Source organism: Pongo abelii, chromosome 18 (genome assembly GCF_028885655.2).
Source record: "Pongo abelii isolate AG06213 chromosome 18, NHGRI_mPonAbe1-v2.0_pri, whole genome shotgun sequence".
Taxonomy (NCBI): domain Eukaryota; kingdom Metazoa; phylum Chordata; class Mammalia; order Primates; family Hominidae; genus Pongo; species Pongo abelii.
In genome coordinates, this window is record NC_072003.2 from 66,861,015 (window position 1) to 66,875,523 (window position 14,509).

A 14,509-nucleotide genomic window follows, 5' to 3' on the forward strand; every position below is an offset into this window, starting at 1 on the left:
CATTTCTACAATATCACAAGAATATACCATATTTATCTATTTAGTCCTCTATATAGTTGTTTTCATAATGGTTATATAATATTTAGAATAAAATGATTTTGAATTATTTCTAAACATTCAAAAGAAAGACCTGAAGTGAAGGAAAAGACCCTAGAATCAAATGCTTTTCTGAGATTAACCTTCTTCCCTTTTGATGGAGCTGAGAGTCCTAATAGTTAATATTTATACTATTATAAATAATGCTGCTGTTAATGTCTATGTACAGAAATCTTTGTGTACATTTCAGACTATTTTCCTAAGAGACAGTCCTAGAAGTAGAATTAGTGACTCAAAGGATGAGATATTTTTGAGGCTTTTGTTACATAAATCACTCCCAAGAAAGTTGTTTCAGTTTACACCCACCTCAGCAGTGTACTTGAATGCCCCTTTCACTCCCCTCTGCCAACACTGGGCATTTTTTCAAAATTTGCCATTGTGATAAGTGAAAATTAATATCCTATTTAAGTCTTGATTGTACTACTTTATTATCAGCATAGTTTAGGCCAGTATGTTAGATAAAGTTTGCCCTTGACAGACTAGCTTAGCACCCCTAAGCAAATTATGGGTACATGGATTTATACGAGGAACTTGATTTCAAAGTTCTGATGTGGAAGCAGTGAATTTCCATTGTTAAATCTCAGCACTAAATAAATAAATAATTCTCAGCATTATCTGATACTCACAGGCCCGAATAATTAAGATATCAGTCTCCACTTACCTACTTTGAAATTAAAAGTAGGTATTTGAGCACTAGATACTTACTTTCATTCAGCCAGGAGGCCCAGTATAGTATTTTGGCTTACTGGTGATAAACAAGCTTTTGCAGCCTTGTTTTCCACCTTCTAGAACCCTCCTACTCAAGATGTGATCCACATTAGTATCACCTGGGAGCTTGCTAAACAAGTGGGGCCTCACCTCAGACCTACTGCATTAAAATCTATTTTTAGCAAGATCCCCAGGTTATTTGTAAGCATATTAAAGTTTAAGGCTGGGCACGGTGGCTCACACCTGTAATCCCAACACTTTGGGAGGCTGAGGTGGGTGGATCACCTGAGGTCAGGAGTTTGAGACCAGCCTGGCAAACATGGTGAAACCTCGTCTCTACTAAAAATACAAAAATTAGCAGGGCGTGGTGGTACGCACCTATAATCCCAGTTACTCAGGAGGCTGAAGCAGGAGAATTGCTTGAACCCAGGAGGTGGAGGTTGCAGTGAGCTGAGATCACGCCATTGCGCTTCAGCCTGGGCAACAAGAGCGAAACTCTGCCTCAGAAAAAAAAAAAAGTTTAAGTATAGAAGATTGGCATCATTACAACCGGAGTTCCTATTCTTTTACCTCCTTCTTATTGCAGGTAATGGTAGTATATTGGGGAAGCTAGGTATAAATGTCTTAGCCACAAATTCAGTTTCTACAAGTATTAATTGAGTTATTACTATGTGCCTGACACCATTCTAGATGTTTTCACATACTATGTAGGGAGTGAAGGATGTACAAAACAAACTAAAATGGAGAATACGGTGTGAGACCCAATATCTATTGACTGCCTATGCTAAGTGAGGGTAGGTGTCTCGTTGAATCCTCATAACAGTGCTAAGGGGCAGGGTTATTAGCTCTAATGAAAGTCAGAAAAATGAACCAACACGTGCAATTTTTTTTTTTGAGGCGGAGTCTCACTCTGTTGCCCAGGCTGGAGTGCAGTGGCATAATCTCTGCTCACTGCTACCTCCATCCCATCTCCTGGGTTCAAGCGATTTGCTGCCTCAGCCTCTCGAGCAGCTGGAATTACAGGTGCCCGCCACCACACCCGGCTAATTTTCGTATTTTTAGTAGAGACGGGGTTTCACCATCTTGGCCAGGCTGGTCCTGAACTCCTGACCTCATGATCCACCCGCCTCGGCCTCCCAAAGTGCTGGGATTACAGGCGTTAGCCACCGTGGCCAGCCCACGTGCAATATTAAGTGGCTGAATTTTAACTCAGATCTGTTGCCAAACCCTGTATTCTTGCCACCATATCTCCTATCTCCAAGTAAGGAAATGGAGTGTGAAGTTGGGTGCCATGGGGCCCCCAGTTCTCAAGATGTCCATCTGAATACTTATATTTTGCTCAAAGACTAGCACCTTGGAATCCTTTTCATCCCTGGCTACTGTGCCCTTTGTAGATGATCTTCTGCACAAAAACCAACAGCTGACCATGCAGGTGGCTTACCTGAACCAGGAGCTTGCCCAGCTGAAAAAGCTGGAGGAGACAGTTGCCGTTCTCCATGAAAGTCAGAGGTAGGAGAGGGTCTATCTAGCTTGCTTCTAGAAGCAGATATTTACTCCTTTTATCTCCTTTGTTTTGCTTGGAAAGTTAATATCTATGCACTTTGCAAGTGAACTCCATTCTGTGTGTAAACCTCCTGTATCTGGCCAGTTAGCTCAGGGATTATAAAAATTACTGCTTCCCAGGACACATCAGGGATTAATCATCTTTGTTGGCATTGGTGGGTTGCAACACCTCGATAATTAGCTTCTCACTGGATCTGATGAGACCTTTGTTTGGGTCAGCTAACTTTTTGGGGAGGTCAGTACATACCCCTAAAATCGGCCATTTGGCTCCTCTGGAAAGTGCCTGCTATTGGTCACGGAAGACATCAAGAGCACTTCGCAGGGAGTGATAGAGAAAGAACCCAAAGTGCGTTGTTTCCTTCAGAGGAGCTCAACAGCATCAGTCCTTAAAGAACAGCACCCCTGGCTGGGTGCAGTGGCTCACGCCTATAATCCCAACACTTTGGGAGGCCGAGGCAGGTGGATCACGAGGTCAAGAGATCGAGACCATCCTGGCCAACATGGTGAAACTCCGTCTCTACTAAAAATACAAAAATTAGCTGGGAGCTTGCTAAACAAGTGGGGCCTCACCTCAGACCTACTGCATTAAAATCTATTTTTAGCAAGATCCCCAGGTGATTTGTAAGCATATTAAAGTTTAAGGCACGTGCCTGTAGTCCCAGCTACTAGGGAGACTGAGACAGGAGGATCACTTGATCTTGGGGGGCGGAGGTAGCAGCAAGCCGAGATCGCACCATTGCACTCCAGCCTGTTGACAGAGCGAGACTCCGTCTCAAAAAAAAAAAAAAAAAAGCATCTCCAGGATACAGGCAAGGCAAAAAAAATCAGAAGAGACTTCAAGACTATGGCTACATTTACAGAAGCCCTTGAGATTTTGGCTTGTGATAATACACATTTATGAGGACTTTCACTGCAGTTTAAATATAAGCACTCCATCCCCAAACCTTCAGCCTCCTACGTCACTTCCTGATTTTCATTTGGTTAGCTTTATATTCAGAGGATTAGACCCAGAACCATTCTGGATTTGTCTGAAAACCTTTTCATTATAATTATTTCAAACATTACAAAAGTAAAGAGAATAGCATAATACGGTTCTCAAACTTGGGTATGCCTCCAAATTAACTCGAAGGACGTGTTGAAATGCAGATTGCTGGGCCTCATCCCACAATTTCTGAGTCAGCATGTCTGGGTTGGGAACTGAACATCTGCATTTCTAATTAGCTTCTGGGTGATGCTATTGCTACTGGTCTGGGGACCACACTTTGAAAACATTAGGATATATTGCTTTGGTGACGTACAGTCAAAATACTCTCTTTTAAATTAACCAGAAATAACCCTTCTGAAACCATACAGATTCATTTGTTTTATTTTGCCCTTGATTCTTAGGAAATTTTTTAAATAATTTTGATTTAATCTTGTTTTCATAATTATGTAAGACATTTACACAGTCCCAATGTCAACTCTATAAAATAAGATAAATCCAGAAAAATCCAGCTTCCTTTCCTGTCTTTGCTGTCCTTTCCTTCCCTCCCACTATCCTTCTATTGTAAGTGTAGGTGTATATTTGTATTCCCCAATTATTACATAAGAAGACACAGTGTTGCTTTAACATTTCATCTTGAAAATCCATTCATAGTGGTGTATAGAGTAGTTCTCATTCCTTTTTCTAGCTGCATAGTGCTCGGTTGTGTGGATGATATACCACTTATTTAATTAGTCCTCTATTGATGGACATTTAGTTTAACATATTTTGCCATTAAAAATAGTGCTATAATGAATAGTATCGTGCATACATTTTTTTCTTTTTGCCAGTGTGTGGATGGCTTTTAACATTAGATGGTAATACAGACCAGGTGCAGTGGCTCGAGCCTGTAATCCACACTTTGGGAGGCCGAGACAGGTGGATCACTTGAGGTCAGGAGTTTAAGACCAACCTGACCAACCTGGTGAAACCTTGTCTCTACTAAAAATACAAAATTAGCTGGGTGTGGTGGTGCACACCTGTAATCCCAGCTACTTGGGAGGCTAAGGCAGGAGAATTGCTTGAATCCAGGAGGCAGAGGTTGCAGTGAGCCAAGATCCCACCATTGCACTCTAGCCTGGGCAACAAAAGTGAAACTCTGTCTCGGAAAAAAAAAAATTAGATGGTAATACAGAGTTCAATGCAGCCATGACTAGCACCATTAGTGAATTGCAGTGGCAGGATAGATTAGAAGTAGATGTTATGATTTGGGGTAGAAATTGGAGGCCTGATCAGGTGCCAGTGACCCAAGGCTTCTACTTACCTCATCATCAAAGTGCTTTTGAAAGAACAGAACAACCGCTAGCTATATATAAAATGGGAAATGTATTATTGCTTCAGTAAGTCTGGAATATAATCAAACAGAATTGTAATGAAGAAACTGTAAGTCTGCTTTTAAAATAACTCAATCATAAATTGGACAGTTCCTTCTATTTAAAGATGTGACTTCATTTCACATTTGCCTTTGGGAAACATTTTGGGTCTGCATGGTATCTCTCTTGCTTTTATGATTTCATGACTGCCTTTTTCTCCTGGGCCTCAGATCCCTGGTGGTAACTAATGAGTATCTGCTGCAGCAGCTGAATAAGGAGCCAAAAGGTTATTCCGGGAAAGCGCTCCTGCCTCCTGAGAAGGGTCACCATCTGGGGAGATCATCGCCCTTTGGGAAAAGCACGTTGTCTTCCTCCTCACCAGTGGCACATGACACTGGTCAGTATCTAATACAGAGTGTCTTGGATGCTGCCCCAGAGCCTGGCTTATGGAGCTAGCATGGAACTCACACCACAGCTTCCCTGGTCCACAGAGGCTCTCACCGCCATTGCCACCAGTATGGTGGTATGTACTCACAAAGATTAAGAAAGAAATGTATTCTGATTAGATTGTATTGGTCCTTCTTTTTATATCTCTATTTATCTCCCCCTATTGAGTCATTCTTTCCTTCTGCCCACAGAAATAGTTGGCACTTGGTCCCAGCTATTGTATAGACATTGCATAGAGACATTTGGCTGAAAATGTTGAAAGGGAAAAAAACACTAGACATTTTTCCCCTGTGTCATTTGAAACTGTGTGGTAGAAAAAAAAGAACATCCGACAGATTCATCAAACAGGGTTTGATTACCTCCCGCCATGGTGAAAAGCTGACAACATCTGGTGTCTGCCCCGGAGCAGCCAACAATTTAGTCAGGGAAAAAAGCAAACTCATGTGATGGGGCCCAAAGCTTCGAATTGGTACTAAATAGGTCTAAACAAAAGCCTAAAGATGCTCTGAAGAGGGAGAAAGAGTGAGTAATGGCCACTGTAGGATTGGAGAAGGTGTCAGTGAGGCTTGTTTGAATGGACGCTGCAGAATGAGTAAGAACGGTAGCAGGTAGAGGGGATGCAGAGCCTCCCAGGCCAAGAGTATACAGAAGAGTCTGGAACACCACAGGGGGATAGTGGGGCAGGGATAGAAGTGTGGGACATGGAAGAGGTATAATGTCATGAGAATGTCCCCAGAGCAAGTGATCTTTCATGAAGGGGGAGACATGAAGAGGTTACTAGGCAAAGCATGTGGCTGAGGGCAAGAGCAATGGGGAGAAGCTGCAGAGAGCAGCAGCATGTGCGAAGGCCAGGAAATGGAAAGGGACGTGGTTTCTTCAGGGAGCTGAGGGGCTGAGAGGAGGTAAGCAGGAGCAAGGTTGCACCGCTCTTTGAAGATTTTAAATTGGGAAGGCAGAGGAGTGACAGATTGTGTTTGAGAAGCTTTCTCAGGACCAGGCACAGGGGCTCACGCCTGTAATCCCAGTACTTAGGGAGATCGAGGCAGGAGGATTGCTTGAGACCAGCCTGGGCAACATAGTGAGACTCCATCTCTACAAAAAAATTTTAAAGTTAGCCAGGCGCAGTGGTGCATGCCTGTGGGCCCAATTACTAGGGAGGTTGAGGCATGAGGATCGCTTGAGCCCAAGAGTTCAAGGCTGCAGTGAGCTATGATTGCACCACTGCACTCCAGCCTGGGCAACAGAGCAAAACCCTGTCTCCAAAAAAAAAAAAAAAAAAAAGAAGAAGAAAGAAAGAAAGAAGAAGAAGCAGGAGAAGGAGAAGAGAAGAAGAGAATGGGTTGATCATGTGTGAAGTAGGGGAGGACCAAAGGGGAGCTAGGCAGCCCAAAGAAGAGGCAGAGGCAGGCCGGACTAGATATGCTGCTTCTGAATATGTTAGCTTTGGGCTCAGCATCCAGTTTACATGCAGGTGCCCTGTACTTTTAATCCTGATTGGGCATTTAAAAAATCAATGGGGAAAGATGATGTAAGTGGTTCTAGGTATGTTTCTGCTTCAGTGGCCTCCCAGCACGCTAATGTCGCCAGAGAGTGTGTAGAAGGTGAAGGATTTTCAACCTAATGCCACGTGGTTCTTCTCTTCACCTTCAGGGCCACATCAGAGAGAGAGACAGGTGGAAGGATTAGATAAGTTACTTGTACCCGTGATTCCATGCTGTGCAGGGAAGGAGAGCCACCACCATACTAAGAAGGTGACAGTCACAAGTTTCTAAGTTATAAATCCACAGACTTCTGGATTTTAAGTGGCTTCCCAAAAGCAACTTGTACAGAGGAGCCAGAAGTTTCTTTGAGCTGCAAGGCTCTAAGGGAGCTAGAGCGAGCTTGTGCTCTGTGGAAATGTCAGTAAGAGCAGCCTCCCTGCACCCCCACTGCCTCTTTCCTGGGCCTGTCTTCGTCTCCCAGGTAGGGGAGCATCAGCCAGTGGCCTTGCATCCCTGAGTTGTTATATTTCAGGGTCTCAGCCCAGTGCACAGGCCAACCTAATGGACACACCATGCGGCAGGGAGGAATAATGCACTGCTTTCCTCCACCCCAGCCCTTCCTGCCTCCTCCATGAACACCTGATGGTGCCAGCCCCAGAATCCGCTCAGGACATCTCCTAAGGGGAACAAAGAGCCTGGCCCAGTGTGTGCCACCCTCCACCCCATTTTCCATTGTCATTGAAAGTGACCAACCCTGCCCCAGGCCAGGCACCTGCTAGAGTTGCTGGCCACTCCGGGGGAGGTCATCTGTGTTTCTGATTTTTCCCTGTATGGCACTTGGTCTATAGGGCACGGGTAGGGGTTGCGATGTCAAGGAGAGAGCCAAAGAGCTCAGGGCAAACTGGACTCAACATGGAAAGCGGAGGACCCTTGAAACAAGCAGAAAACACGTGGAGCAGAATCCCACACCCTAGGCCTGGCACTACCACCAGAAAGCAAGACGGGTCTGGGATGGAGACTGGTCCTCAGGGAGGTTCTATGTCCAGAGGGAGGGGCAGAGCCACTCTCAGGTTGGGAGTTCTCCCAGCCATACAGAGCAGGTTTTACAGGCTCTGTCCCTCTGATCCTAATCTCTCCTTTGTCTAACATGATTTTACTAGCAAGGGTATCCAAAGCTTTCAACCACAAGGAGGCTGTTAGGGGAGGAGCAGTGGCATTGCTGGGCAATGGCTGCCATGTGCCAGATTCTGCTAGACCCGTTTGGTCTTAGGGTCCTCCCGGCCCTGAGTGGGCCTTAAATTCCCTCGGGCTTCATAACGGCATTTTGAGAAGAGGCGGCTTTACTCCTACGATGTGGGGTTTTGGGGCTCAGCCATTCTCTCTGTGTTCTTCCAAGACATACTGCCAGTCACAGGAATGGAGAAGCCGCTGGGCCCTCTACCGTTGGATGGTACTGTCACCTGCAGTGGAATAGTGGGAGCCTGGCCCAATTTGGAACACAGTTAAATTTGCTTCCCTGTGAGGCTGTTTTGGTGAAAGCCAGAGGATTTGGGTTTCACTCCTATTATGTTCATTTTAAGCTTGCAACTCAAACGAATTTTCCAAGGCTAGAGGAATTGTTCCTCTGCTTTTTTTTTTTTTTTTTTTTTTTTTTCATTAAACGCCTTGCATTCTACCTCTTAACATTTGCTGGTGGGAGGATCTGCCTGAAGGTCCCTGAAGCTCTTCCCTGGGCCACTCAAGGAGACACGGTCAGCTAGGTCAGGAGGAGCCGCGCTGCAAGGCAAGGCTCTGCTGTGGCCAGGTGCCCACCTGCTGCCTGCCGATTCCCGCCTGACATCCCTGTCTCAAGCCATACTATTCCGCTACACCCCTGTCCCCAAGGAAAGCTGGGCTTAAGGGATGTGGGGCCACCTGGGCAGGAGCATCCCCCAATAGCCTGTGGGATGAGAGGATAAACAATGGTGCTGCTTTGTCTTGTGATCTGGGTCAGGAAAGCAGGCATTTGGGAACTGGCCCTTTTATACCTTTTCTAGCCCCTTTGGGAGCCACCCTCTCCTGGGTAGGCCCTAAAGTCCCATCCAGCCCCATTTTCACAGCAAGGAAGGAAGGAGAGGTGGCCCAAAAGCCTTGGCTTGGGAATAGCTCTGTCAAAACACCCAGAGCCTCAGTGAGATGATCTGGAAACACCCAGGCATCCTCAGGACCAGAGAGGCTCCCCTTCCCCCACCAGGGATGTGGAACAGATGGGAGGACATTAAAGAGGAGGCCCCTTTACTGAGGGATGCCCTGCCTCCCACCACAGGCTAGTGTTGGGTGCCAAGCCCTATCACCGGTCAGCCAGTCCCAGTTTTGGAAGTCAATGCTGGGGCTTGCTAGAAAGAGCCTGGCCTGGGAGGCAAGCGGCATGGTCTGGCCTCTAGTCTGCAGAAGCCCCTCCACTCTCTGGACGTTTCCTGAGCTATAAAATTATAGAGTCAGATGAGCTAGTCTCTTTTTTTTTTTTTTTTGAGACAAAGTGTCTGTTGCCCACACTGGAGTGCAGTGGCGCCATCTCGGCTCACTGCAACCTCCAACTCCCGGATTCAAGCGATTCTCCTGCCTCAGTCTCCTGAGTAGCTGGGACTACAGGCATGCACCACCATGCCCAGCTAATTTTTGTATTTTTAATCGAGACAGGGTATCACTATGTTGGTCAGGCTGGTCTTGAACTCCTGACCTCATGATCCACCCGCCTCAGCCTCCCAAAGTGCTGGGATTACAGGCGTGAGCCACCGTGCCCGGCCTGGATGAGCTACTCTCTAAGGTTCTGCCTGGCCCTGCATTTTCTGTATTCTGAGCCAGAACCCAAAATGACTTGCCTCGGTAGCCCCTGTTCGCAGACCGAGAGCTGATGCCTGGCTCTGGGGCCTCTGCCAATGCTTGGCCCAGGCCGAGTCGGCTGTTTCATCCCTCCTACTGCTGTGAAAGTGGAGAGGGGGCCAACTCTCCAAACCCAAGGCACTGGTCACAGGAAGGCAAGCTTTGATGTCAGGACTCCCGTCAGGCCCAGCTAAAAGTCTTTGGACTTCCTCAGGAGTCTCCTCAGACAGAATGGCTCTGTGCTAACAGAAGGGGACTCATGAGTGCCTTTTTCTGGGCAAGGCTGCCAGGGGAAGGGGAGAGATTAGCAGTGTGTGGCATGCGGCGGGGTGATGACACTGAGGGGATCACTGGGGTGTGAATGTCATTCCCCCGTCATCGTCAACCAGGCCATATTGGTACAAAAGGTTTCTTTATTGAGGTCTGGGTTAAAATTAGGCACTTGGCCAGAGCAGCAGCTTAAATATGAGGCAAGCAGGCAGGGGTTAGCCATGCCTGGGGCTGGTTTGGGGTCATGAGGCTACAGGCGCAGACTGTCCCCAGGTGGACAGAAGTGGGAGTGGGAAAAGGAGGAGGAAGGGGCCGAAGAGCAGCCTGGGTCAGAGGCCTGGTGGGCCGGCCCCGTGGGACTAGGCAGGAAGCTCTGGGTGGCAGGTCCAGCAGGGAGGGGACCAGGATCTCTTGCTCCACGTGCCCCTTAGATCCAGGCCTGAGCCTCTGGCAGGGGCAGCCGCACTTGGCGGGGCGGTCTTCCCAAGCCTCACTTCTTCACCTTGGCGTCGTAGGTGCCTGCATTCTTGTAGGCGCTCACGTAGCCACTGTCGTCCAGGATGTCCTGCCGTCCCGCAATGCCCTTGCCCTTGCCGCTCTCATCGAAGCGCTCCTTATGGGAGCCCGTGTATCTGCTGGTATCCGTCAGCCGGTCTACGGCACCCCCTGTTTTTGCTTTCTGTTTGGACAGAGTTTCCCCAGGGGCACCTGATGAGGGAGCCCAGCCCTTCCCACCCACAGCCATGATTCCCCACACCCCATTCCGTGGCCACCCGAGACCAGCAGGGCACTTACGGTGACGCCCACATTGGCTGGCTCTTTGCCTGCCACCAGCTGGCAGATGGCATCGAAGGCCTCCTCCTTGTTCTTGCCCTTGAATCGCTTGGTCGCCAGCTCTTCCAGGGCCTTCTTGAACTCCTCATAGTTGATGACCCGAGCAGACTTCCCCCTGCCAGGCATGTGGGCACCATGAGGGTTCCCCTTTCTTTTTTCTCCCCCAGGGAAAAGCACAAACAGAGTCGCTGCCGCCACAAATTATGCAATTGCATTTCTTTCCCACGTTTGGGGAAATCGCGGGGGTCAGCAACTCTGGAGGGCAATAGATAAGGTTTGCCCTGGAAGAACGACCTTCGTGATCATGGTGTTTCCCTGACCCCTTCTTGATGTCCTCCCTGGTTCCAGCCCCCCAGTTCCCCACCTCCTGGGAACATGAGAAGCAGGGGCTGCTTAGGGCTCACTTGACTTTGGAGAAGACGATGTCCACATCGGTCCCTGTCACCGACTTTCCGTCAGCCACCTTGCAGTCCTTGCACAGCTTGGCCCAGTTCTTGCCATTCATCTCTTGCCCACTGGCCTTGGGGTCACCATGGATGGCAAACTTGCGGAAGCTCTCCTCCAGCCCAGCGATGTCTGTGCTCGCTGCCATGCCACCCTGTAGAGACCCACCTGGGTCATCTCCCAGCCAATCTGCCCTTCCCCTCCCCCAAGCCCAGAACATCCCAGCCTCTACCTCAAACCTGCAAGACCTGGGCAGGTTCTGCTACAGAGTTGGTGCTGGAGCTGCCTGGGGAGAGGGGCCAGTCACTGTCACCCTGGGCCACAGAGCCCCGAGGAAGAGCCCCGGGAGGCACGGTCTTGTCATTAATGCCAGCCCTGGCTCTCAGCAGGGTTCAGCAGATGAAATAATGATGCCCACAGCAGGCTGGGAACAGAGTGGCACTGTCCAGAAAGACTGTGAAGGCAGCAGCTGGGGCCCTGGCTTTGTCTGGCCCTGGCACAAGGCCTGCTTGGGTGGAAGTGAGGGTGGCAGAGCAGGCCCCCTCCCTGGAAGCTCCATGCCAAGCTGGGTTGGGGCCAGGCCAGGCTGCTGGTCGGGCAGGCATTTAGTGAGGACAGCATCTCTGTAAGGGTCATGAGGACCCAGCAAGAGCCCGTCTGGGCATGGGTGCATGCCCTGGGCAGGGGTGCAGCTGGCCCAGCAAGGCCTTGTTACTATTTGCTGTTAAACAAAAACATGAGGGGAGCGGGAGCTTGGGGCTGGCCTGGCCACAGTTTGCGAAGCCTGGAGACGGTTGCTAAGGGAGGGTGGTGCTGCTTGGAGAATGTTGCTAAGGGCAGGATGGTGTCAGGGCAGCTCAGGGAGAAGCTCCCAGTGCTGAGGGGCTGGGCTGGGCTGGGAAGCTAGGGCCCACGGGTGGGGCACGCCAGCACTCCCTGCACCTGGGGCATAACCGTGGCTTCCTGGCCCCTTGCCACCGACTGGGGCTGTAACCTCCCACTGTGGAGTTTTGGGGGAGCAGGAGGTTGGGGGCTAGTAGCGTGGGGGCTGTAGAGTTACAAACCCCAAGAGTCGTGCTGGCAAGTGGGGCTGTGGCTGAAACACACTTCGTCATGTCTACACCTCAGACCTCCCCTGGCCATGCCCTGAACTTGGCCACACCAGCCCACATTCCCAGCAACCCTGTGCACCCAGCCCTGGCCTGCCACCCCCTGGGCCTTGTACCCCTGGCCATACCTTCAGCCCTCCATCCTCCATCCTCACACCCACAGCCACAGCCCTCGGCCACCAGCCCCCACATATATACTAACAAGCCTGCGCCGACCCCAGTAATACCCACAGTCCAGCACTAAAGTGCCCCCCACACCCACAGCCCTCCACTGCAGACTGCTGGCCACACCCTGAGCCTGCACAGCAGCCTTCTCCATCCCCACACCCGCAGCCCTGGGGCTGAGGCCACTGGCCACAAACATGCATTCCTTCCTGAGACCCCTGACCATAGCCTCAGCCACTCACCCCCTCCAATACCCACAGCCCTTTATCAAGGCGCCCTGACCCTCAGCACCCATTTGTCCACACACCCGCAGCCCTCTGGCCACACCCTCAGCCTGCACTGAAGGCCCCAGTCCACATCCACACATTAACATCATGAGACTCCCAGGTACTATGCAGAGATCCCTGTGTAGAGACCTCCCCACCACATCCCCCTCCTCCACTACCACCTCCTGACCACACCCTCGGTCTCAGCAACCATCTTCTAGCTCTGCCTTTTACACTAGGGCTTCCAGTGACCACAGCCTGGGCTCCGCCCGGCTGCCCCATCTTCCACCGAAAACTCCTCCCCAGTGACCACACTCCCATCCCTAAGTGGCAGTTTCTGGGACTGTGAGCACCGGTGGCTCCTACGTTACAGGGACCACAACCCCAGTCCACGCTGCACTCCCCTTCCCTTTCCCTGGGTGCAGCCTCCCACCAGAGACCCCAAGACCCGCACTTGGTTCACCAAGGGTAACGTCCAGGGGAGCTTGGATGCCACAGGGTGCTTGGCCCAAGCACTGGGCGGATCCTGCGTGCAGTGCTCACTCCTGTCCGTGGAAAGATGGATTCTTGGTCATCTCAGCGCGGTCAGGTGGCGCTGGGTTGCAGGCCGCAGCCCCATGGGTCTGCAGGCCATGGATGGAGTGGCCACACCCGTGAACTGGAGCCACCCGTCCCGCTCCCACTGGGACAGCTGGAGTCATCAATCAGCCGGACCAGGAGGTGGGGGCTGCGAGGCGGAATGCTTGGGGCCAGGGCAGGGCCGCTCAGCTGGCTCCTCGGCTGGGACCGCCGGAGGTTGGGACCCTTTCCAGGCTGCTCCCCAAAACCCTCATCGTGCAGGATACTGATTGGGGTGGCGGGCATCTGGGTCTCCTATGGGCTTCTACCTCGCGGCTGCTCCTGAAGTGTGCGTTCGGACGGACAGAAGGACGCAGGAATGGACCGACGGACGCGGGAGACCAGGCGGCTCCGCAGCTCCGCTCCCTGCCGGCTCCCGGGTGGGACTGCAGCCCAGGCGGCTCCGCCGTATTATCCCCTGTTTCTCGGTCTCCATAGAGACAGAGAGTCCCACCCCCGAGGCTGTCTCGGCGGGAGAGTGACCAAGGTCACGCCAGCGCCCCGCCCACGAGGCCCCGCCCTCCCCGCGCCTCTCCGGGAACCGCATCCCGCCCCTCCCCCGCAACTCCGCGGTCCTCGCGACGGCGAGACCAGCGCTCTGCAGTTTGGGGCGTCTTCGGACGACCCCCTGAGGAAATAGCCTCCCATCTTGGGATGTGCCTAAAGCTCTAAGCGGCCCCCAATCTCCAGGGGAGATCCAGCTCCCCGGAGAGTCAACCAGAGGCCATTGGGGAGCTGGAACGGGGCATTGGTGGGGCTTGGGGAATCGGGAAGGAGCTCTCCCTCAGTGACAGGGGTCTACGGTTGGCTCAAGAGCACTGCCATCCACTGAAAGGGTGGTACCCCCAGGCCACAACTCCCGTGCTCTCTTGGGTAGGATTCAGAGCCTGGAGCAGTGGGGAAGAAGGGAGGGCACTCCCCACGAGCGAATCGCGCTCGCCCAGCCCCAGGATGCTGGCATTCGATGGCAGCCCTGCTGCCGGGGAAAAGCTGCGGGACCTCCGGGCTCGGCCCGCTCCTTTCGCCGCCACCTCCCCGCGGCCTCGCAGCCTCAGCGCCCACTGCTGCTTTCGGAGCCCAAAGCTTGCTTTCTCTCGGCCTCCCAGTGCAAAGCCCATCTTTACGAAAAATAACCTCCTCCGGGCCGCCTTCTAAGGCCTTTCCTAAACACAAGCCGCACTTGAGCACCTCCACAGGGCAGCTTGGGTGGCTACCTACTGTACAGGGACCTCCTCCCCGCCCCCGGTCGACTGGCCAGGGTCGGGCTTCTGGATGGCCCGTGGCCCCTGCCATTAAGAAAGTAGGCGCGACG

The 14,509-nt window shown here is 51.3% G+C and overlaps 2 protein-coding genes across 4 annotated transcripts in view; one reads left to right on the top strand and one right to left on the bottom strand.

The window, feature by feature from the left end:
• The window catches only part of LRRC36 (leucine rich repeat containing 36), a 57,731-nt gene extending 52,468 nt beyond the window's left edge, over positions 1 to 5,263 (top strand). For 2 of the 3 annotated variants that reach the window (XM_024233890.2, XM_054534950.1), the window contains exons 13-14: positions 2,199 to 2,313; positions 4,932 to 5,263. In XM_024233890.2, the coding sequence (XP_024089658.1) occupies positions 2,199 to 2,313; positions 4,932 to 5,157 (341 nt within the window). In that variant the 3' untranslated portion in view covers positions 5,158 to 5,263. The remainder of the gene's footprint in view (positions 1 to 2,198; positions 2,314 to 4,931) is intronic. The other variant, XM_054534949.1, reaches the window with a different exon arrangement.
• A 4,543-nt stretch (positions 5,264 to 9,806) lies between these two features.
• TPPP3 (tubulin polymerization promoting protein family member 3) lies at positions 9,807 to 13,651 on the bottom strand. Its single transcript, XM_002826537.5, has 4 exons — positions 13,467 to 13,651; positions 11,000 to 11,193; positions 10,557 to 10,710; positions 9,807 to 10,440 (listed from the first exon to the last, which is right to left on the bottom strand). Exons 2-4 carry the CDS (start codon positions 11,185 to 11,187, stop codon positions 10,252 to 10,254), a joined length of 531 nt encoding a protein of 176 aa, XP_002826583.2. The 5' UTR covers positions 11,188 to 11,193; positions 13,467 to 13,651; the 3' UTR covers positions 9,807 to 10,251.
• Between the last annotated feature and the right edge of the window lie 858 nt (positions 13,652 to 14,509).

Excerpts from the sequence above, each read along its gene's own strand:
- TPPP3 (XM_002826537.5), bottom strand. The coding sequence starts at position 11,187 with ATGGCAGCGAGCACAGACATCGCTGGGCTGGAGGAGAGCTTCCGCAAG. Across the intron at positions 10,711-10,999 it reads ATCGTCTTCTCCAAAGTCAA|GGGGAAGTCTGCTCGGGTCA; the intron begins GTGAGCCCTAAG and ends CATGCCTGGCAG. Across the intron at positions 10,441-10,556 it reads CAGCCAATGTGGGCGTCACC|AAAGCAAAAACAGGGGGTGC; the intron begins GTAAGTGCCCTG and ends CTGTCCAAACAG.